The sequence below is a fragment of the Sorex araneus genome, chromosome X (assembly GCF_027595985.1).
Source record: "Sorex araneus isolate mSorAra2 chromosome X, mSorAra2.pri, whole genome shotgun sequence".
Lineage (NCBI taxonomy): Eukaryota > Metazoa > Chordata > Mammalia > Eulipotyphla > Soricidae > Sorex > Sorex araneus.
The window spans coordinates 350,258,527-350,278,392 of record NC_073313.1 but is presented as its reverse complement, the minus strand read 5'-3'; the positions used below and the strand labels follow the sequence as shown (position 1 = coordinate 350,278,392).

The 19,866-nt window shown below is 42.6% G+C and overlaps 1 protein-coding gene across 1 annotated transcript in view; it reads left to right on the top strand.

Moving 5' to 3' along the window:
* NBAS (NBAS subunit of NRZ tethering complex) overlaps window positions 1-19,866 on the top strand; it is a 388,118-nt gene that overhangs the window by 280,785 nt on the left and 87,467 nt on the right. The window contains exons 43-44 of the mRNA XM_055121563.1: window positions 4,464-4,714; window positions 6,122-6,456. Of these exons, the coding sequence (XP_054977538.1) occupies window positions 4,464-4,714; window positions 6,122-6,456 (586 nt within the window). The remainder of the gene's footprint in view (window positions 1-4,463; window positions 4,715-6,121; window positions 6,457-19,866) is intronic.

Sequence of the window (19,866 nt, the reverse complement as noted above, 5' to 3'; positions counted from 1 at the left end):
CACCACTTTGCCACTAGATGTAACTCTGGAGACTTCCCGTTACTGCCAGGGTGGTCCTGTGCTGTAGCCTGGCCCTAAACTACATCATTAGGAGCATCAGGAAGACGTTCAGAATTTTAATAGCTCTCCAGGTGATTCAAATAAGGTCCGAAAGTTTGGGAATCTCGGAACTACGGAAATTGCTTTTTTTGTTTTACTTTGGGTCACACTCGATGATGCACAGGGGTTCCTCCTTGATCTGCACTCAGGAATTACTACTGGCGGTGCTTGGGGGACCATATGGGATGCTAGGGATCGAACTCGGGCCGGCCGCTTACATGACAAATGCCCTACCTACTGTATCGTCGTTCCAGCCCCGGAAATTGCTTTTTTACTCTCAGATTGAGTATCACTGTATCACTGTATCGTTGTCGTCCCATTGCTCATTGATTTGCTCAAGCGGGCACCAGCAGTGTCTCCATTGTGAGACTTGTTGTTACTGTTTTTGGCATATCGAATATGCCACGGGTAGCTTGCCAGGCTCTCCGAGAGGGGCGGAGGAATTGAACCCCGGTTGGCCGAATGCTAGGCAAATGCCCTACCCCTGTGCTATTGCTCCAGCCCCAGTTGAGTAAAGAGAAATATATTTAAAGACATCTACTTTTCTATATGAATATAAGTCCTTTCAATACATGCCATGCTTCAGTCGTGGTTTTGGTGATTGATAACTCGAAACCATTACAGAACACTTAAATCATGAAACTTGTTCTGTTAATTTATTCCTTCTGAATTATACAACCAGTGCTAACTTCTTCCTGTGGCTAGTTTCTGAAAATTAAACATAAACTTTGTATATATAGATACAATTCATATGTATGCTGCTTTATAGCAAATACTTGGCTTAAGAAAGAATGTGTAAACAATTTTTGGGGTTGTGTGGTTTTTGTTTTTTGTTTTTTTTGTACCACACCTGATGGGGCTTAGGGCTTACTCCTGGCTCTGTGCCCATGAATCACTCCTGGAAATGCTCAGGGGACCATATAAGATGTTGGGGATTAAACCCAGGTCAGCTGCATGAAAGACAAATGACCTACCCACTGTACTATCTTTCTGGCCCTAGTAAACGATTTTTAAGTAAAATCATGAATTTCATTAGTGAAATGACCATAGTTGCTACTTCTTTGAATATGAGTTCTTTGAAATTGTTTTCTAAGCAGAGATTTCATTTCTTGTTCCCAAGGGAAGATAACTCCTTCAATGGAAATTATTAAAATGGGTTATTGATTACTACATCTGTAAAAGATCTTTGCACATTGTAATTTACGGAAGAGGGAGGTTTTGGTATTTATCATGTGTCAGTAAAGGTATTCCAGCATCTCGCCTGACAAGATAATTAGATAAAATTGCACATTGGGCAAAATGAATTGTAAGCACAGAAGAATAAGTGGGTGAGCGAGGAGGAAAATAATGTTGATTGAGAGAGTGTTTATAAGAGTCAAGTCAAGCACAGATGAGCTAAAACTGTTAGAATTTAGTCATTGTCCATTTTGCAAATGAGTCAGTCTTGAGTGCTCTGTTAATCAGGGTGTTAGAAATGAGGTATGATAGAACATCCTTTGTAGATTAGTGCTGCTGAAAGAGGGAACTGTGTTCTGCAGAAATAATCCTTTAAAATTTTTTTTCTTCTGTTCTTTTTTGTTTATTTTGGAGCCACACTCAGCTGTGTAAGGCAAGTGCTATTGACCTCCAAAATCCCGTTTTTCAAAAAGTTGTTAGTATGAGCCATTGGTCTTCATATATCCATGACTTCTTTGATCTTAGGCACGTCACTAACCCATCTGATGTCACTTCTTTATCTACAGGTTGATAATTGTATCGGTTTAACTTGCCTAGTATAATAATTAGCACAATAAATGCAGTTTTGTTTTTCCTGCTTCATTGTTCTGCTGGCAGATTTTTGTTAATAATTGTCTTCTTAATGGAATGGGTTATGCAGTTTCTTGCTTCATTACTACATTATTTTCAGATTTAATTTTGCTGCAAATTATGAAGGAATATAAGAAGTAGCGCCAGTCACTTTCATAAGCCACTGTGTGTACACTCGCTTTTTGTACTGATAATGACAGTGCACACTTCACTGGTTGTCGAATCAATGTTTCCCATCCAGGCACTATTTTTACTTAGGTTTTTTTTTTTTTCTTGTCATGGTATTTTTGCTCAGGTTGTTTTGTTTGAGGTGCACCCAGCAGTGCTCTCAGCTTGGTGCCGGGGGGGGGGGGGGCAGGGGGGCGTGGCGGGCGCGGGGTGGGGGGGGGAGCTGAAAAGTATGTGGTTACTCCCACCAGTACTTGGGATAGCAGGATCCTCCGGCCTAGGGCTCCCCCTGCAAAGCTTGTGCTCTAGCTCGTTGAGCTATCTCCTGTGTCCTTACATTATCTTTTGCTGCCCTCATTTTTACAATGCCAATCTAAAATTCTTTTCCATTAAGGCCCTCTGTTGTGGTTGGTATTTCCCTCCTCTAAAGTCAGACCTTCAGTGAGTCTACTTTTAATTGGTCTATAATTGTGTTCCCGTTGTCAACCCATGGCATTAGTTTGCATTGTCGTTTAATCTGAACTTTTTATAAACTCCGATAGATTCTCAAACCATGGAAGGGAAGCTCTGTATTCTAAATCGTTACACCTTTCCAATACTGACAAATGACTTGTGCATAGAGAACACTTACATTTTTTGTTAGTTTTACTATGACAATTGTTTCCTTGTTACCACACACCAGTACTTGATACTAAAGAAAAAAAAAACGAAACAGAAAGAAGATATATTATCTGTACAGTCCAGTGGCACTTAGTTTAGTGAGGGAGACAGACTTCTTAAAGCATGTGATGAGGACCAGAGTAGCAGGAGGCAGTCAGCACCTGACGCCCTGGAGGAGAGAGCTGGGGAACTGTTTATAGGCTCGGGGACATGCCCATACATTGGTGTATTTTTGTACATATTTGAATTGTGCCTTAATAGGAACACAAGTAATAGGATGTCTTTTGATGGGGAAATTAAAGAATACTTTAACATTATTTGATCTTTCCATTTGTTTGATTGCCGTTGTTACTGCAATTATTATCGGTCTATCATAAACATTTTAAAACCCAATTTGGATTCACATTATCCACTTTAACCAAGAACATGTCTTGGTACTTCCTGAAAATGTAGTTCTAATAGTTAGTTGCTACTACTGAGAGCCTGGAAAACTGTCACTTCTCTAGGAACTGAGGACTGCTTGGATTCCTGAAATTGCAGGGTGTGGCACTCAGCCTCCTGGGGTGTTGGGCTCACACCAGTGGGACAACATTGTCCTGGGCAAGAAGAAGCGCAAGCCCACACTCAGACTCTGCTTTGCCCAAAGTCTGGCCAGCCAAACAAAATATCCTATTTTTTTTCCCCTACAGACTAACTAGCTTTTATCACACCATAAAGCCATCTAGAAACTTTTAAGGTGAAAGTAGTAGGATATGTGGGTATTTTTTATTTTTCACTGTCACAGTCATCCCGTTGTTCATCGATTTGTTCGAGTGGGCAGCAGTAACGTCTCTCATTGAGAGACTTACTGTTACTGTTTTTGGCATATCCAATACGCACAGGGAGTTTGCCAGGCTCTGCCTTGCAGGCTCGATACTCTCGGTAGCTTGCCGGGCTCTCCGAGAGGGGCGGAGGAATCGAACTCGGGTCGGCTGCGTGAAAGGTGAACGCCCAACAGCTGTGCTATCATCGCTCCAGCCCTATTTTTATTTAAATTTTTTTTTATTCATTTGGCACTCGTCACTATAGGTACTTAAAGAAAAGGTATAAATACCAGTTCAAGGTCCTAGGATGTAAAACTTTGGCCTAACAGTTGGGGTGGCTTCTTGCCCTCACTATTGCCAATATCTCTGAAAATAAGGTGATTTGCACTTGAATAACCAAATTTTTGTGTATTTTTGTGAGATAAAGACTTTTATGTTTTTCTTCTGATAAAAACAATATGTGATGGGGCTGACAGCATGGGTTCATTTTCCAGCGCCATCAGCACCAGGCGGTCCTCCCCACGGCAGGAATGTGAAGCCACGTCTCCCACATCGGGCTGCCGGGAGCCCCCGGAGAGAGCATGGGACTTAGACAAGACTAGCCACTTAGCATCCTTTCCTTCCTTTACAGAATCTGTCCACTTTGGCGAGTCACGGTCACTGATGAAGTGGAAGGAAGGGACCTGTCAGAAGTAGTCTTTCTGGATTTTTTTAAAAGAATAAAATCTGAAGTTTTATTCCTTTATTTTTATTTTGGCTGGCGTTGGGGTGGCCCATACCTAACTCTTGGCGTATGGGTCCCTCCTGGGCATGCTGGCTTCTGCGGGCACCACGTGTGGTGCTGTGGATGGCGCATGACGAGTGCTCACCCCCCGCACTGTCTCTCTAGCCCCCGAAGCCCTGAGTTTCTTTTTCTCTTCATTCCAGTTTGTCCACAGTGGAAATTGAAAATCGAGCCCAAGCCCTTCATCTCTTTGAGACCTTGAAGACTGATCCTGAATCCTTTTACAAGCACATGGTCAAGTACATTTACCCCTCGATCGGTGGCTTTGATCATGAGAGGCTGCTGTATTATTTTACTCTCCTAGAAAGTTGTGGCTGTGCAGATCTGGGGACATATGTCATTAAGCCGGAAACTCATATTCGGCTGCTAAAGAAGTTTAAGGTTGTTGCATCAGGTAAGACGATCGTTTCTGTGCTTGAAGTCGCTCCCTAGAGATTAATTTCCTATACACATTCATGTATATACCTAATGGGTGGCAAAGATCTGAAAGCCAATGATTTTGAAACTGATTGACTTGACTTTTTCTTTCCAACTTTTTCACTCCTGGAGTCAGAGTGACAGTACAGCGGGGAGGGCATTGGCCTTGCATGTGGCTGACCTGGGTTCAGTCTCCTTCACCCCGTATGATGCCCCCTGAGCCCACCAGGAGTGATCCCTCAACATAAAGCCGGGAGTAAGCCTTCGGATCCATCAAGGGTGGCCTGTTACAAAAACAACTACAAAAGGGAAAAAAAAATTCCTTTACTCCTGATTGAGTTAAATGCCGGACCCATGGTTTACTGATAAACTAAGGAACCTGTTCACTGTCACACGGTGACTTATAGTAGACCTAGTACTTAAATCCACAGGTTGCACTAATGGTCCAGAGGTTATTTTCCAACCCCAGTTAGATTTATTTTACCTAGATAAATGACAGTACTGAGACACTTTACATTAGAACGTTTGGCAGATTTCACCTCAGCTGGAGCCTGTATGTTTAAAGTTTGGTCGGAACTCTTCAAATAAAAGGTTTTGAATCTTGATAAACTTTGGAAATATTTAGAATGAATTCTATATATCTTTATGCTCATAACTTAGAAATTGAATATCTTAATACTTCTCAAATCTATGAGTCCATATAACTTAGAATGCACTTTCATATTTAGTCATTTCACATTCATAGCGGTCTTGAGAATTTGTTTCAGTTTATCAGTTGTCGACCATATAACCAAATTAGACACTAAACTAGACACAGAGGAAAAGAAGATTCAATCCCTGCCTTCATGAAGTTGATGAAATGCCAGATTACTAGCAAATTAAATTTGTAGTGTGTTTAGTGCACTGGTAGAGGAAAAAATAAATTCCATGGAGGGACTGAGAGTTAAGGCGGTGTTGGCATCTCCAGGGTACACGGAGGAAGTTGAGGCCCTGGAAGTTGAGTTACATGTCAAAAACGAGTGTTGTGTAAGTAGCAGGGAGGGACTTGAGGTGTATCTAATTGACAAAGCAAACTAATTGACTAAACCTTTTAAACTATGCATAGAAACCCCCTGTGGGGGTCCTTCAACTATTTAAATATTCATTTTAAAATAAGTTTCTTTTGAATTTATTATGAGCAAATGTTTGACTTATCTGCCTATTTTTATATGCCTATATATCCAGGGTCACATAAAATTTCCTAGGCAAAAAGGGATTGTTGTACGTAGAACAAGTTTAGGAAGTCCTGCCCCGTGGCAGACAATATATTCATTCAGCCCTACTGAAAGCTTCTGTATACATATTTTGGAATGAATTGCTCTTTCTCTTCTTTTCTGGGCAATAGGTCTTAATTACAAAAAGCTGACAGATGAAAACACGAATCCGCTTGAAGCCCTGGAGCCAGTTCTTTCAAGTCAAAATATCTTATCTATTTCCAAACTTGTGCCCAAAATCCCTGACAAGGATGGACGGATGCTTTCTCCAAGCTCACTGTACACCATCTGGTTACAGAAGTTGTTCTGGACTGGCGACCCTCACCTCATTAAACAAGTCCCCGCATCCTCACCGGAGTGGCTTCATGCTTATGATGTCTGCACGAAGTACTTGGATCGCCTCCACCCCGGTGACCTCATCACTGTGGTGGATGCAATTACATTTTCTCCAGAAGCCGTGACTAAGGTAAACAGAAAGATTGCTTAAGGTAGACCACTTTAAATGAAAGTTACTCTGACATTCTGCAGATTTTTATTTCCTTGAAATGAGAATAGTTGTGTTTTCAGCACTCTCTCTCTCTCTCTCTCTTCTTTCTTTCTTTCTTTCTTTCTTTCTTTCTTTCTTTCTTTCTTTCTTTCTTTCTTTCTTTCTTTCTTTCTTTCTTTCTTTCTTTCTTTCTCTCTCTCTCTCTCTCTCTCTCTCTCTCTCTCCCTCCCTCCCTCCCTCCCTCCTTCTCTCCCTCCCTTCCTTCCTTCCTTCCTTCCTTCCTTCCTTCCTTCCTTCCTTCCTTCCTTCCTTCCTTCCTTCCTTCCTTCCTTCCTTCCTTCCTTCCTTCCTTCCTTCCTTCCTCCCTCCTTGCTAAATTTGCAGTGTTTTAATTGGGAAATCATTTTCCTGTATCACAGCTATGCAACTTGAGATGTTTTGGGCAGTCAAGACTCTCCTCACTTACATGTGTGCACTGTGTGCATGTTACAATTCTCATAATGTATCATTTTCTAGCAGGCACTGTCCTGAGCTTTCTGATGGTGGCTGGAAGGAACCTTTATGCATTTGCTTCTTTTCCAGCCCCAGAGCCTACACTGCAGAGCTAGGGTAACTACCCGGCAGTGCTTAAACTGTCACGCCTGAAATGTTCCCCATGAATACCATGAAGTATATGACTTGATGCTAGAATTACTTATGAGAGTTTACGTCACATTTTCTAAGGTCTGCTTCATGCTCAGGTCTAAGTCCCTCACTGTGAGTTCACGATGTCGGTGCACAACGCATGCGTTTGTTGGCTAAGGTCGCCTTCCTAGGCCTCTCCAGCAGAGGAACAAAGAGACAGGGGACCGCAGACGGATGTTCAAAATGGCCCGTTTAGTGCAGCTCTGTTAACATGCTTATAGAACAGCAGAGGGGGTTTGAGGCATAGGACCGCAGGTAGGTGTGATTGATCATTTACAGAGGGAGGAGAAGCATTTTGATGGGGACAGTTCTTTTGGGGGATTAACTCAAAGAGACACTGTCTCCAGCGGGCTCTATGGAGAGATTTGCCCGGGGGCAACAAGCATTATATTTTTTTCTCTTTCCCTTGCTACTAATACATATTAGACAATTAAACTTACTTCCTATTAATACTTGCCGGGCTCTCCGAGAGGTATGTGTATATACCTCTGCAGTTTAAGACGATTAAATGATGGATGCTTCACCCTGAATGAAATCATTGTAATCTAAACAGCTCCAAAGTACCTACTCACTCCTTGGTGTTCTGCAAAAAAGAAAATGCCCTGGAGAAGGGGAGGGAAGGAAAGGGGAACGGTGGGAGAGGGGGAGGGAGGGGAAGAGGAGAGGAGCCAAGACTTCTGGAGGCAGCAGGGCAGAGCCTGGCAAGCTCCCCGTGGCGTATTCGTGGCGTATTCGATAGGCCAAAAATAGTAACGATAGGTCTCATTCCCCTGATCCTGAAAGAACCTCCAATCGTTGGGAAATTGAGTAAATAAGAGGCTGCTAAAATCTCAGGGCTGGGAGGAATAGAGACGTGACTGATGCCCACTCGAGTAAATCGACGAACAATGGGATGACAGTGATACAGTGATAATACTTGCAGCTATTTGAATAAACACAGTAAGAGATATAGATTGTGAAACTTAGTTTTCTGGGCTCCAAGGGCAAGGCTGCTGGGCCTGTACCATAAATCCCAGACTAGATCTTCCGGCCGGTTTAGCTTTCCTTCCCCATGGAGTATTGTCTCATAAGTCATAGCAGCTTGCGCCAAGACCATGCTTTTATGCTTCCTAGACTGTCCCATTTCAATGCTGAGTAGCTTTGCTGCTTGCCCCAGGTACATCCCAGTCCCATGGTGGGACCCCCATTTTGGGTTATTAGGAACTATGGAAACTGCTGCCTGAGTCAGGTAATTATGGTGGGTGCCCAGGAGTAGGTATATTTTAGCGTCAATCAACTCCTGGATATTAGGAGCACAACATTAATGGTCTTTCTCTGTTTGAGCAAAGAACATTGCTCAATGATAAAGTATGAGAAGTTATAGGGGAAATGGAAAAGCAAGTAATTCACAACAAAGTCCAGAATCACCTAAGTAACCAAGTCTGACCTGGGGAATTGTAAAGCACAAAGGAGAGGTTAAAGATAAACTCGGGATTAGGGGTGCTCGTAAGAGCACTGTAAGCTTCTTTGGGGGAGGAACAGGGGAATTCTGATGAAGCCTAAACCACTTCGGGTTAATATCCATCACTTACTCGGATCCACTGCCTGATCTCAGTGGGTCCAAGTAAAGTGACCAATAAATAATCATCCGCAGAATAGATAATGTGGGTCCTTTCCCCATTCTCGCCTTGCCTAGGCACAATGCAGAGTATCTGCTTCTCACTGTGTGGACCCAGGTATGTTCTCTCATAGACAGTCTCCCAGCCCCTGGTATCAGGTACTGGACTTCATTGCCTTTATTCCTTTAATTTTTCTCTTGCCTCTCTTTCCTGCAGCCTTGTCTTTGTCCCTGTTCAGCAGGGAAGTCTACTCTGTGTCATGTCAGAAATATTTCATCACAGCTAATAGCATCCTTAGAGTTGAGTTCTCAGTGCTCAGCAATTCAGATCATTCATCTGACAGAGGCAGGAGTTCAAGCGTCTGTGTAGAAACCCATTTTCAGTTCACTATTTTCACTTCTTCACAACTACATGTGTAGTGTGGATAACCAAGGACTCCATTATTTTGGTTAGCGCAAACCAAATAAGCTAATAATTGAGTTTCCAACTTTAAAACTACTGCTTTGATTTGAAGAAAATCATTTTTGTTTTGTTGCCACACTGGTGGTGTGCAGGGGCTTTGCACTCGAGAGTCTCTCCTGGGGGGCTTTGGGAGACCCAATGTGGTGCCACCTGGCCCACGCTCCAGGCAAGTGCTCTACCCACTGTACTGTTACTCTAGCCTCATTTTTATTATTTTTAAGGAAAAAAAAGTAAAAGGATGGTTCTAAAGGGCCTCACATGTGACATTTGAATAAAGCCAAAGTTTGGAGTCATAGAAACCTTGCTCGGAACTGCCACTTACCCGTTATGTGATGTAGACTCAGGAATCTGGTAGGCTGCTGTTCCTTGAGGCGGAAGTTGTGAATTACATACTGTTACCAACCTGATTTTAACAGGTGAGAAAGCAGAGGCATAACAGTTAGTTTATTGATAAAGAAGCCACAATCTGAACTCAAGGAGACATGTATCAAGATGTTTGCTCCTAACCACTGAACTGGAATACCTCTCAGAAGTCAGAGAACAAGCATCGAGGCTTGTCAGCCTTACGAGAAGCAAGGAAGAGCAGTGGGAACAGCAAACCCCGAGCCTTTTTTGTCAAGCCAAGCAGTGTGCATGGGACGTGGCTGGAACTGAAGGCCTGGGAGGGACGTCTTTGGCAGGTGGTAGAAGCGACAAGAGGCCGGCACTCATGGGTGTAGAATCTCCAGGAATACAAATGTTCAAAGGCCAGGCCAGCCATGGCAGTGTGGGTGGAATGTATCGGAGAAATGGACGAAACTCCTGGGGAGTTTGGAAGCCAGAACTGGGACGTGGGGCCTGAGGGAGGGAGCAAGGGCAGCAGGCAGCAGCCAGGACGCTGAGGGGGCCTTTGCTCTGCACTTTCCTCTGGAGGCTGAGGGAGGGTTTGCATATTTTATGAGCTTAGTCAAAGTCTTATGCTAATTGCGAGTTTGTATGTAGAGGTGAACAGACAGTTCTGGACTTTTCCAGCATCCATTACTTATTCATGATTCAGCACAGGAGCTGAAGGCAGGGTTCACTCAGTGTGTTAGTTACTAGGTTTTGAGTCGGCTGATTTTAAATTATAGCACATTCTCATCAGTTCCCTCCCCACCCTCCCTCCCTCCATCCTTCCTTCCATCCTTCCTTCCTCCCTCCTTCCTTCCATCCTTCCTTTCTTCCCTCCCTCCCTTCCTCCGTCCCTCCCCCCTCCCCCCTCCCTCCCTCCCTTCCTTCCTTCCTTCCTTCCTTCCTTCCTTCCTTCCTTCCTTCCTTCCTTCCTTCCTTCCTTCCTTCCTTCCTTCCTTCCTTCCTTCCCTCTTCCTCTTTCCCTTTCTTTCTTTCTTTCTTTCTTTCTTTCTTTCTTTCTTTCTTTCTTTCTTTCTTTCTTTCTTTCTTTCTTTCTTTCTTTCTTTCTTTCTTTCTTTCTTTCTTTCTTTCTTTCTTTCTTTCTCTGTTTTTAAATTTTGTGTTACCTGGGATGACACTTAGGGCTTTACCCATGTAAATTATGGCTTGATTCGTAATCACATGTCTCCAACTTACTGAATATCTATGACATGCTGATTGGTTCATGTATGGTTCAGTTTCCCTGAGGGAAAGATAACTGACCTAATGAGACTGAGGCCCTGCATTATGGCAGTGCTTTCTCCTAGTTAAGATGGTAAAAGATTCAGCAAGGTGATATTTTATTGCAAACTATCTCAAGAGGTAATTTTTCTAATGAGGTGGTTTTCAGCTAAGTTATTAGTTAAGTGAGATAGATGCATGCAAAATTAATTGTACATCTCAAATCTCCCTTTATATTTTTCCTCGTATCACTGATTGACAAGTTTTGGCTTTCATGTAGAGAGGAGAGTATATATTTAGATTAAATGTATGTCTGAAATCATGCAGTGTTGTATTATATGCATGCATACACACACAGAATAAAACTCATTTTGAAATACAACCTGCACATGTCAGAGGCCACATTTGGAGAAGAAAATGCATCTGGATGTGCCCAAATTTGCAAAACACCAGATGTTTCCACAGCTTGTACATGATGTTAAAAATGTAAAATAACTGTGCACTATTCATATAGTGTGCAGTTCTCAAATGTGAACCCACGTTTAATTCAGAGCCAAACTTTTGGAAAGAACTGGTAACCTAATTCTAGAGTGTATAACGAGAACAGTAAGCAATTACTCAGACAACAGAATTCAGTGCCGAATAGCCTCGAAGCCTGCATTTAGTACTCGTTCCATGAGAAAATAAAGCAGAGAAGGCTCTCTGCCCTCATGATAATAGTCCTGTAGTTGCCATTTGCATTAGCAGAATTTGTAGAAATCCTGGAGAAAATATTCACAAAATGTTATTATGTCATATAGGCAGGGATTGAATTTGCATGACATTTGAGGTAATGAATATGCAGAAGGGAAGAGAATATAAAGTTTAAAGTGTACTGGCTTCAAATCTAAATTGCTTCCTTTAGTGGAGTCAGTTTAGAGGTTTTCTCCTATTGCTTTTCCAATTCGACAGTAAGAAACATTTTTATTGAAAACCAACTTAGTGAGCCAGGAATCTAGGAAAATAGGCTAAAAAGCAGGTCAAACAGTGTTTGCTTGGTTCTGTGCTGATGTGGGTAGAGAAGCTAATGCTTATATGTAATCTCAGCCTTCACTCCTTTGCAATGCTTGTCAACAAAACTGCATTCATAAATAGGAACGCGAGACACTGTCATGAATGAAGGGCTCTCTAGAAATTTCTCAAGGCAGAGCCAAAATGTAGAGATTCAATGGAAAGCAAAGAAGTCCCTTTTCCTTATTATGACTGAAACTCAAAAAATAAGCTGCTGTTTTCCATTCTGTTGTTCAGACTAGTTCAGCATAATAGCTAAGAGAACAAATTCATCTTTGAAACTGTAATATCAATCACTGTATCACTGTCATCCTGTTGTTCATTGATTTGCTCAAGCAGGCACCAGTAACATCTCCATTTGTCCCTGTCGTGTGCTAGTGTAGCCCAATGGCATATTGGAGGCTCTTTCAGGGTCAGAGGAATGAGGACCGTCATTGTTACTATTTTTGGAATATCGAGTATGCCACGGTAGCTTGCCAGGCACTGCTGTATGTGATATGTGATATCAATAAAAAATAAAATTTATCTCACATTTACCTCAGTCAAAAAGCTATCTCCTGGTCCTTTACAGTATTGCATTATCTTTTAACTAAGGCTGCAGCACATTCTTCACTATGATGAGCAGTTGGTGTCTGAGATCTATGTTTAAAAGTTAAAATAATACAAATTGACTTAACCATATGGCAAGATATTTGACTTCCTGGTACACAAATCAAATACATAGTCTATAGATTCTCAATTTGGAACTCTCAATATTTAGGCCTCATCTTCTACTACTTCCAGTAACATTCGCTTCTTGAAAAAACAAAGTGTTTTACATGGCAGTAAGAACTTCTAAGATGAATTTTTTTCCTTTATAGTAATGCTGTTATAACCTATGATTATACTTACTGTGAAATTAGAAATTCATTGAAGGAAGGGATGATACATTTGTTTTCTGCTTCTTCAGTTCCCAGCAGAATATTAAGTATAGATACTTTTTAAGTATACTTTTAAAATATATTAAAATACTATTTTAGTCATTGTTTTCAAAGATTGAAAATTATTAACACTGAAAATTTGGGAGCCAGAAATAGTACAGCAGGTAGGTCTCTTGCCTTGCACGTGGCCAGCCTGGTTCAATCCCCAGCATCCCAGATGTGATCTCTGAGTGCGGAGCCAGCACTGCTGAATGTGCCCCGCCACAAACAAAAACAAAATTATTGTGGCTTTAACAGTAATAATTTGTAAAAATTTTTGTGGATCCTAAAAAGTTTCTGTTTATGTAGATTATATCCACTGATACTTAACATACTGTGAATGAAAATCAAGAAATTTTAGGAAATTGCACTTAATTTAAAAGGACCAATAGCAGTCTTCATTGGCATCCACAAATCACAAAAATAGATGTAGTTGCAAAAGGAAATTGATGACTGATTATCATTTTACATTTATAGGCCTTCATTAAACACAACTGTATTTTTATGTTTGTTTCTATATTCAGTTTGTGAAGTTTTGCTCAGAGTAAAGCATTACACAGATATGTGGTTGGAAAATGGAGGAATGTTTTAAAAGTCAATGATCAATGATTTTGGGTAGTCTTGAAATTACACTGAAACTTGAAATACAGTCTGGAATACTAGTTACAGTATAAAACCTAAAATTGTATCATTGGACTTTTTGTAACTGTTGCCTTCAAACCTTTGGTCTAGGTGGTAAGCACCTAAAACACAGGATCTTTTACCCTTATGTGACAATACATTAGGCATTTGGGAAATAGTGGTTCATAATGAGTTAGGCACAGCCTCCAAATGTTGGTATTTTGCATGATACAGTATACAGTCATGTGCATCAGCATGAAAGTAACATCTTGTCAAATGAGCCTTCTAAATAGCGGGAACCTGTCATGTTTGCCGTAGATACAATTTTTCGAAAATTTTAATTTTTTGCCTTGGAAGCTCAAATCTTAGCATTGGCAGAAAATACTGTGAGTTGTTTTTTTCGAAGTGACAGTTGTCTCTTTGTTGACTTTGAAGAAAATGCCCACCAAGTTTGATGGCTGCTCAAGTAAAAATTGCGATGTCTGCAGAAAGCATCTACCAACGCTCATAATTTTATAATCTCAGAAATCCTCCGATATTGGTATGCTTCAATATGTGCATATCTCAGTTCTCCAGAATATGAAGAGCACACTCAAAGCTTGAGGTTGGATTATAATCATCATCATCATCATCATCATCATCATCATCATCATCATCATCCTATTGATCGTGATTTTCTCGAGCGGTCTCAGTAACGTCTCCATTCACCCTAAGCCCTGAGAGATAAGAAGCCTCTCTTTACTCGTCCTTCCCAGCGGTGCCGCATTGGCTCTTTCAGGGTCAGGGGAATGAGACTCATCACTGTTACTGGTTTTGGCATATGAATACGCCACGGGGAGCTTGCCAGGCTCTCCCATGTGGGCAGGAAACTCTCGGTAGCTTGCCAGATTCTCCGAGAGGGAGAACTAGGCTATGAGATGTCATCCCCGCGCCTGTCTGTCTTCACCAGGGCCTCTTGGAGGGAGTGGGTTGAGTTTTCCTCCCCGCCCTGAGCAGAGCCCTGGCAGCCGAAGATCTCCAGAACCCAGCCACAGCCATGCTCAAGGTCCCTCTCCACACATTTGGACAAGTCTCACACATGAAGGAACCGGCAAAGGAACCCAGGTGTGTGGGACCTGGGGCTGAGATCTCCAGGCCTGCTTGGATTGGGATTGGGCCTCTTCTGCCCAGATTCCCCCTTTTTCTAGTAGCTAGGTGGCCACACCCAGAAACTGCCCCCCCTCCCCCCACGCGCTGTGTAATCCCATCAACAGCCAACATCCAGAGACTATAAAACCAGGCTCCTGGAAGCGCAAGAGATTGGATAAAATTAATAATTTGCCTTTCTCAAAAATATTTTAAAATAAAATAGCAATGACTGACATAGTGACACTGTAGCACTGCTCCCTTGATTGGGTCCAAGTCTTGAGAGTTTTATCCTCCAGGCTTTTTAATGTACATGTTTTTATGTTAGATACTATGATTTGCAGTCTCTTGAAGGGTTTCCTGCGCCACAGCTCCCACCAGTGTCCACTTCCATTCACCATTGCCCCAATTTGTGTCTTTCCCATCCCCCCCACATCCTGCCCATCCTCCCACCATGGCAAACGTCTTACTAAAGATAGTTCTCCGTTTCTATTGCCTCCGGGCATTTGTTATCCCACTACCCTGTTTCCTTGCATCTCAGATAGGCGAGAGATTATTCTGTATCTGTTCCTTTTCTGACTGACTTCATTCAGCATAATATTCTCCAGATCCATCCATGTAGCAGGGAATTGCAAAATTCCATCTTTCTCTTATAGCTGAGTAGTATTCTCTCTGTATACACACACACACATCTATGTAATGTACATTTACGTGTGTGTGTGTGTGTGTGTGTGTGTGTGATAGTTTCTTTATACAGTCACCTTTCTCAGGCACTTGTTTCCAGATTTTTGACTATTTCGAATAGTGCTTCAATAAGCACAGGGGTGCAGACACCTTTTCTGATTAGAGCTTTTGGGTCCTTCGGGTAAATGCCAGGAAGTTGACTTGCTGGATCATATGGAAGCTCAGTTCTTAGTTGTTCTGTGAAGTGTGCATGTATGCCATCAAGCATTTTTACCATCAATATGAATGTCAGCAAAGTAGACTTATAAATGTACATTTCATTATAAAAATAATTTTTACTTTGAAGACTCCTTGAAAAGATCTAAACTCTTGTGGTTTAGATGAGATCATGGCTTGTGGACCATAGTCTTCAGTTATTGTTCCAAACCATAGCCACTTTTGATACAGATTCTCTAATTATTTGTAACAAATTAAAATAATGATGTATTCTAGTAAGCTCATGAAGTATCATCTTGATTTTTGAATTGCTTTCAATAGATTGATTTCTAGTCACTTTTTTATTTTAATTTAGTGTTTTGTTCATACCTGGCAGTGCTCGGGGGACTGTATGGTGCCAGGATTGAGCCTAAGGGTAGCTGTGTGAAGGCGAGTGCCCTGTCTGCTGTACTATCTTTTCAGTCCCTCTGGTCATCTTTTTAGATGAAGAATTACAAATTGTTTGATAATTTGTAACGAACTCTACACTGTGAGATCATTATGCCACCCTTTGAACTTATGAACCAGGCAGCCTAGCTTTCCTTTCTGCAAATGTTACCTTTAGAGTATTGTAAGTTAACACATTTACCTTTTATCTTTGGTCATACTTTTCATTCAGGGAATTCTCTGGGTGAGACAGGTAAGGCGGAGTTCTCAGAGCAAAATTCCAGCCCCTGAGGGCATCTGCTTAAACCTTGTGGCCCCAATCCTAGTCCTGGGCCTGGAGGCCCAATTGGAGAAGAGGTGATTTTTTTTTTCTGGGGCTTATGTGCAGTCGAGTTTGAGAGAGCTGTTTCATCACAAGTCCTTCCTTTCGTTCTCACAGTCATTTGAGGATCTCAGAAGGCAGCCTAAGTATTGACCGTAATTGAACGTGGACGTTGTTGGAAGAGCTTGGGCTGGGGGGCGTGGCCTGTGCTCGCAGACTGGTGGCTCTCCTTCAGGGTCGTGCTCCTTTGGAAATATGCCTGGTCGGAGCCGCCCTCCCAGACACTTGGAGGCAGCCAGGCAGGGCTGTGTGTGCTGGTCACCTTGAACTCGTTCCTCTGTATCGCTGCGGGTGGACCCCAGGCTCACCCACGTGTTGCAGGCTTACTTCCGCTCAGCCTCTTGTGGATTTTATTTTTGGTTTTGTGCTCTTGTGCCGTGTTACCTCTCAGGTGCTACTTAGGAGGCCTCGAGGCCCCTTCTGGTGATATCGGCCAGTTTGGCTGGGCCTGCGGCTGTGATGCTGTGTACGTCCTGCAGTACTGGTGACTTCTAGGGACATCCCAGCGTTGCTCAGGATCACCAGGACCACCACTGGGAGTGCACCGGGACCTCTGTGGTTCCACCAGGCATTGAACTGGTGTTGGCCCTATGCAAGGCCTGGGTCTTCACCCCTGTGATCAGCGCTCTGTGGTTTCTGTACTCAGTTGTCTTCCTATGAAGGGGGTGGAGAGATGCCAGAAGTGTTTCTGGTATGGATCCTGTCTGTTGATTGGAGACTTCTTCCCCCAGGTGGCCAGATGACTACTGGGCCTGGTTCTTTTTGGTTTATTAATCCATTAAGCTTAATAATGAACCTGACAGGGGAGAAGGAAGCCTGTCAGCATCCGACCTCAGTGCCTCCGTCGTGAGGCTGCTCCTCTCTCACCCGTGAGTCTGAAGGTGTTTCCAGGGAGTCCTTGTGAGCTCAGTACTAGAATCCAGCCTCTGCTCTCCAGAACGTTCTGCACTGACTCCCTGTGGATGAAATGTACTATTCTGTTTCCCATCTCAAGTTTTTGCCCACCTGGATTAAAACTCCACCAAAGTTTAGCAAGAGAACTTACATGAGAGTGGAACATATGCCTCGTATTTCAGGTCAGCAGTTTAAAAATGGTCCAAATTTAAATTCCCATTATTAAATTCTCAGGGAGAAATTGACATTCTAAAATCAAATCCTTTTGCCCTTTTAGTTAAAGTTCAATTACATCAAAATCCAAAATTCATAAGTACAATGAAAGTAAAGTCCAGGGAATATTCTTCCTGGGTTGTGCTCTGTCTCAGGCGGAGAGAGGTAGTTTGGATATGTGGGTCCATCTTTCAGCAGAATGTACCTTTTCGCTGTAGCAGTGAGCTTTTCCAGCATAGCTGAAATTAAATTCATCCCACCAAAAGTTTTTCATGCATTTCATTTTGAAAAACTCTTTAAAAAAATGGGGAAAATGAGATTGTGCCTGCATTCACAGCCAGAGCGTTTTAGAAAAATCAAGCAAGTCAGCAACCCTGAACAGCTAGCCAGGTATACAAAGTTCCTAGAGTTTTTTAAAATTTATTTTAATTTAAAAAAATTTTTTATTGAATCACTGTGAGATAGACCCTTGTTATGATTGGATTCCACCCATCCCTCCCCAGTGCCATTTCTCAGCGCCAGTGTCCCCAGGTTCCCTCCCATCACCCCCCACCTAGAGTTTTGTCCTCAGTCCTATCCAAGCTCACTTTGCAGAGAGCGGAGACGTGGCTGAGCAGTAACCAGTGTAAAGAAGGTGCACACACATATCTCAGCTTTGCCAGGAGATTCAGCTGAGCCAGTTCCGTAGGGCTTGGCTGGAGAATCTCCAACAGGAGGTTCATGTGGTGGAAGTTTGGTGTGGCGGGACGGAAGTGTTGCCTCCACACTGTCTTCACTTTGCTGTCCTACTTTTCATCTCTTCACAGCCCCCCAGTGTTCCTCACCTCCTCTCAGTTAAGAACTTGACTGCTGCTGCCCCTTTTGCGAGCCAATCCCACTTGCCTCAGAAACCCATTCCCTTTGGAAACGTACCAATTCCTATTTTTCTGTTGTTTGTTTCAACCGAAGAGCTACCCTGAGATTCTGTCTCAACTAAAGTCAGTACAAATGTTTTTGAAAACTGACCCCAAGGACCTCAAGAGGACGGTTATCATCCCTTGGTATTTTTCCCTGAATGTTTTGTTTGTGTTTCTTCTGTGGGAATAGGAAGAATGTATCTGGCATTTTGAGCCAGCAAAGAGCAGTAGCAGCTCATCTTCACAATATGCAACCTGTTCAAAGAGAGAGGGGCCGAGTCATGGAAACCCAAACATCAGCTCTGTCCTTGGTCTAGTGGGTGTGGTGGGCCTGGCGTGAGTCTCCACGTCACCCTTGCTCCGTCTCTTCCCTGTGCACGTCTCCAGATAGGCTTGCCTGGTCCACGTTTGGCCTGAGGAGCGTCTGTGCAGTAGGGCTACATTCTGGCTTTGTTCCTATTCCTAGACACCAAAGTGACTTATCCGTCCCTTTCATTAAAACTGTAATGGAACCATAGATGGACTTTCCTGGTTGCCATATTAAAAAAAATTAAAACTAAATAGTTGGAATTGTCCTTAGTGTTATTTCAACATGTGATCATTATAAAATGTCCTGCTGATATACAGATACTTCAGGTCTTTTTAAAATTTCTTGGAAATCCTGTGCTTAGAGCACATGACAAATTTTGAATGTTCAATAGCCATCTTGGCCTATTGGACAAAGAGACTTCTGGAACCAGTCTCAGAACCTGACCTGGAAATGTTGATTGTTGGGGGAATAGTCTCAAAAAGCAAGGATGGGATTGAGTGGTAGTGCAGTGTGGGTAGGGCATTCGCCTTGCAGTGGCCGACCTGGGTTGGATCCCTGGAGCCCCAAGTGGTTCCTTGAGCCCCACTAGGAGTGATTCCTGAGCACAAAGCCAAGAGTAAGCCCCGGGCCCTGCCCTAGGTGCCCCTCCCAAGGAATAAATCTCAAAGTTATTTTTTCATAATGCTGTATAACTACCACAAATTATGTAACTTTCTTTTTTCTTTTTGGATTATACCCGTCAGTGCACAGGGGTTACTCCTGGCTCTGCACTCAGGAATTACTCCTGGTAGTGCCCGAGGGACCATATGGGATGCTGGGAATCAAACCCGGGTCGGTCACATGCAAGGCAAACGCCCTACCCGCTGTGCTGTCGCTCCAGCCCCTATAACAAATTTATTGCCTGAAACATCTATTGATTAGAAACCAGAGGGAACTTGACTGATTGGAATTAAGGTGTAGATAGGGCTACTTTGTTCTCTGGAGACTCTAGAGGAAACATTTCTTTTCATATTATTGGTTCATATTTTCTTTCCCTCAAGATTCTTAAAAATGCTGTAATCAGTATTATATTACTTTTCTCCTTTTCTCTTCTCCCTGGCCAAAGTGAGGAAGTAGTTTCACTTTTAAGGATTCATGTGATGGGCCTGGAACTTCTCTGGCTAATCCAGAATAATCTCTCCATCTCAGACTTCATAACATTAATCATATCTACAAAAGTCTCTTTGCCATGTAAGATATCATATTTATGGATTTTAGGGATTGGGTGTGGACATCTGTG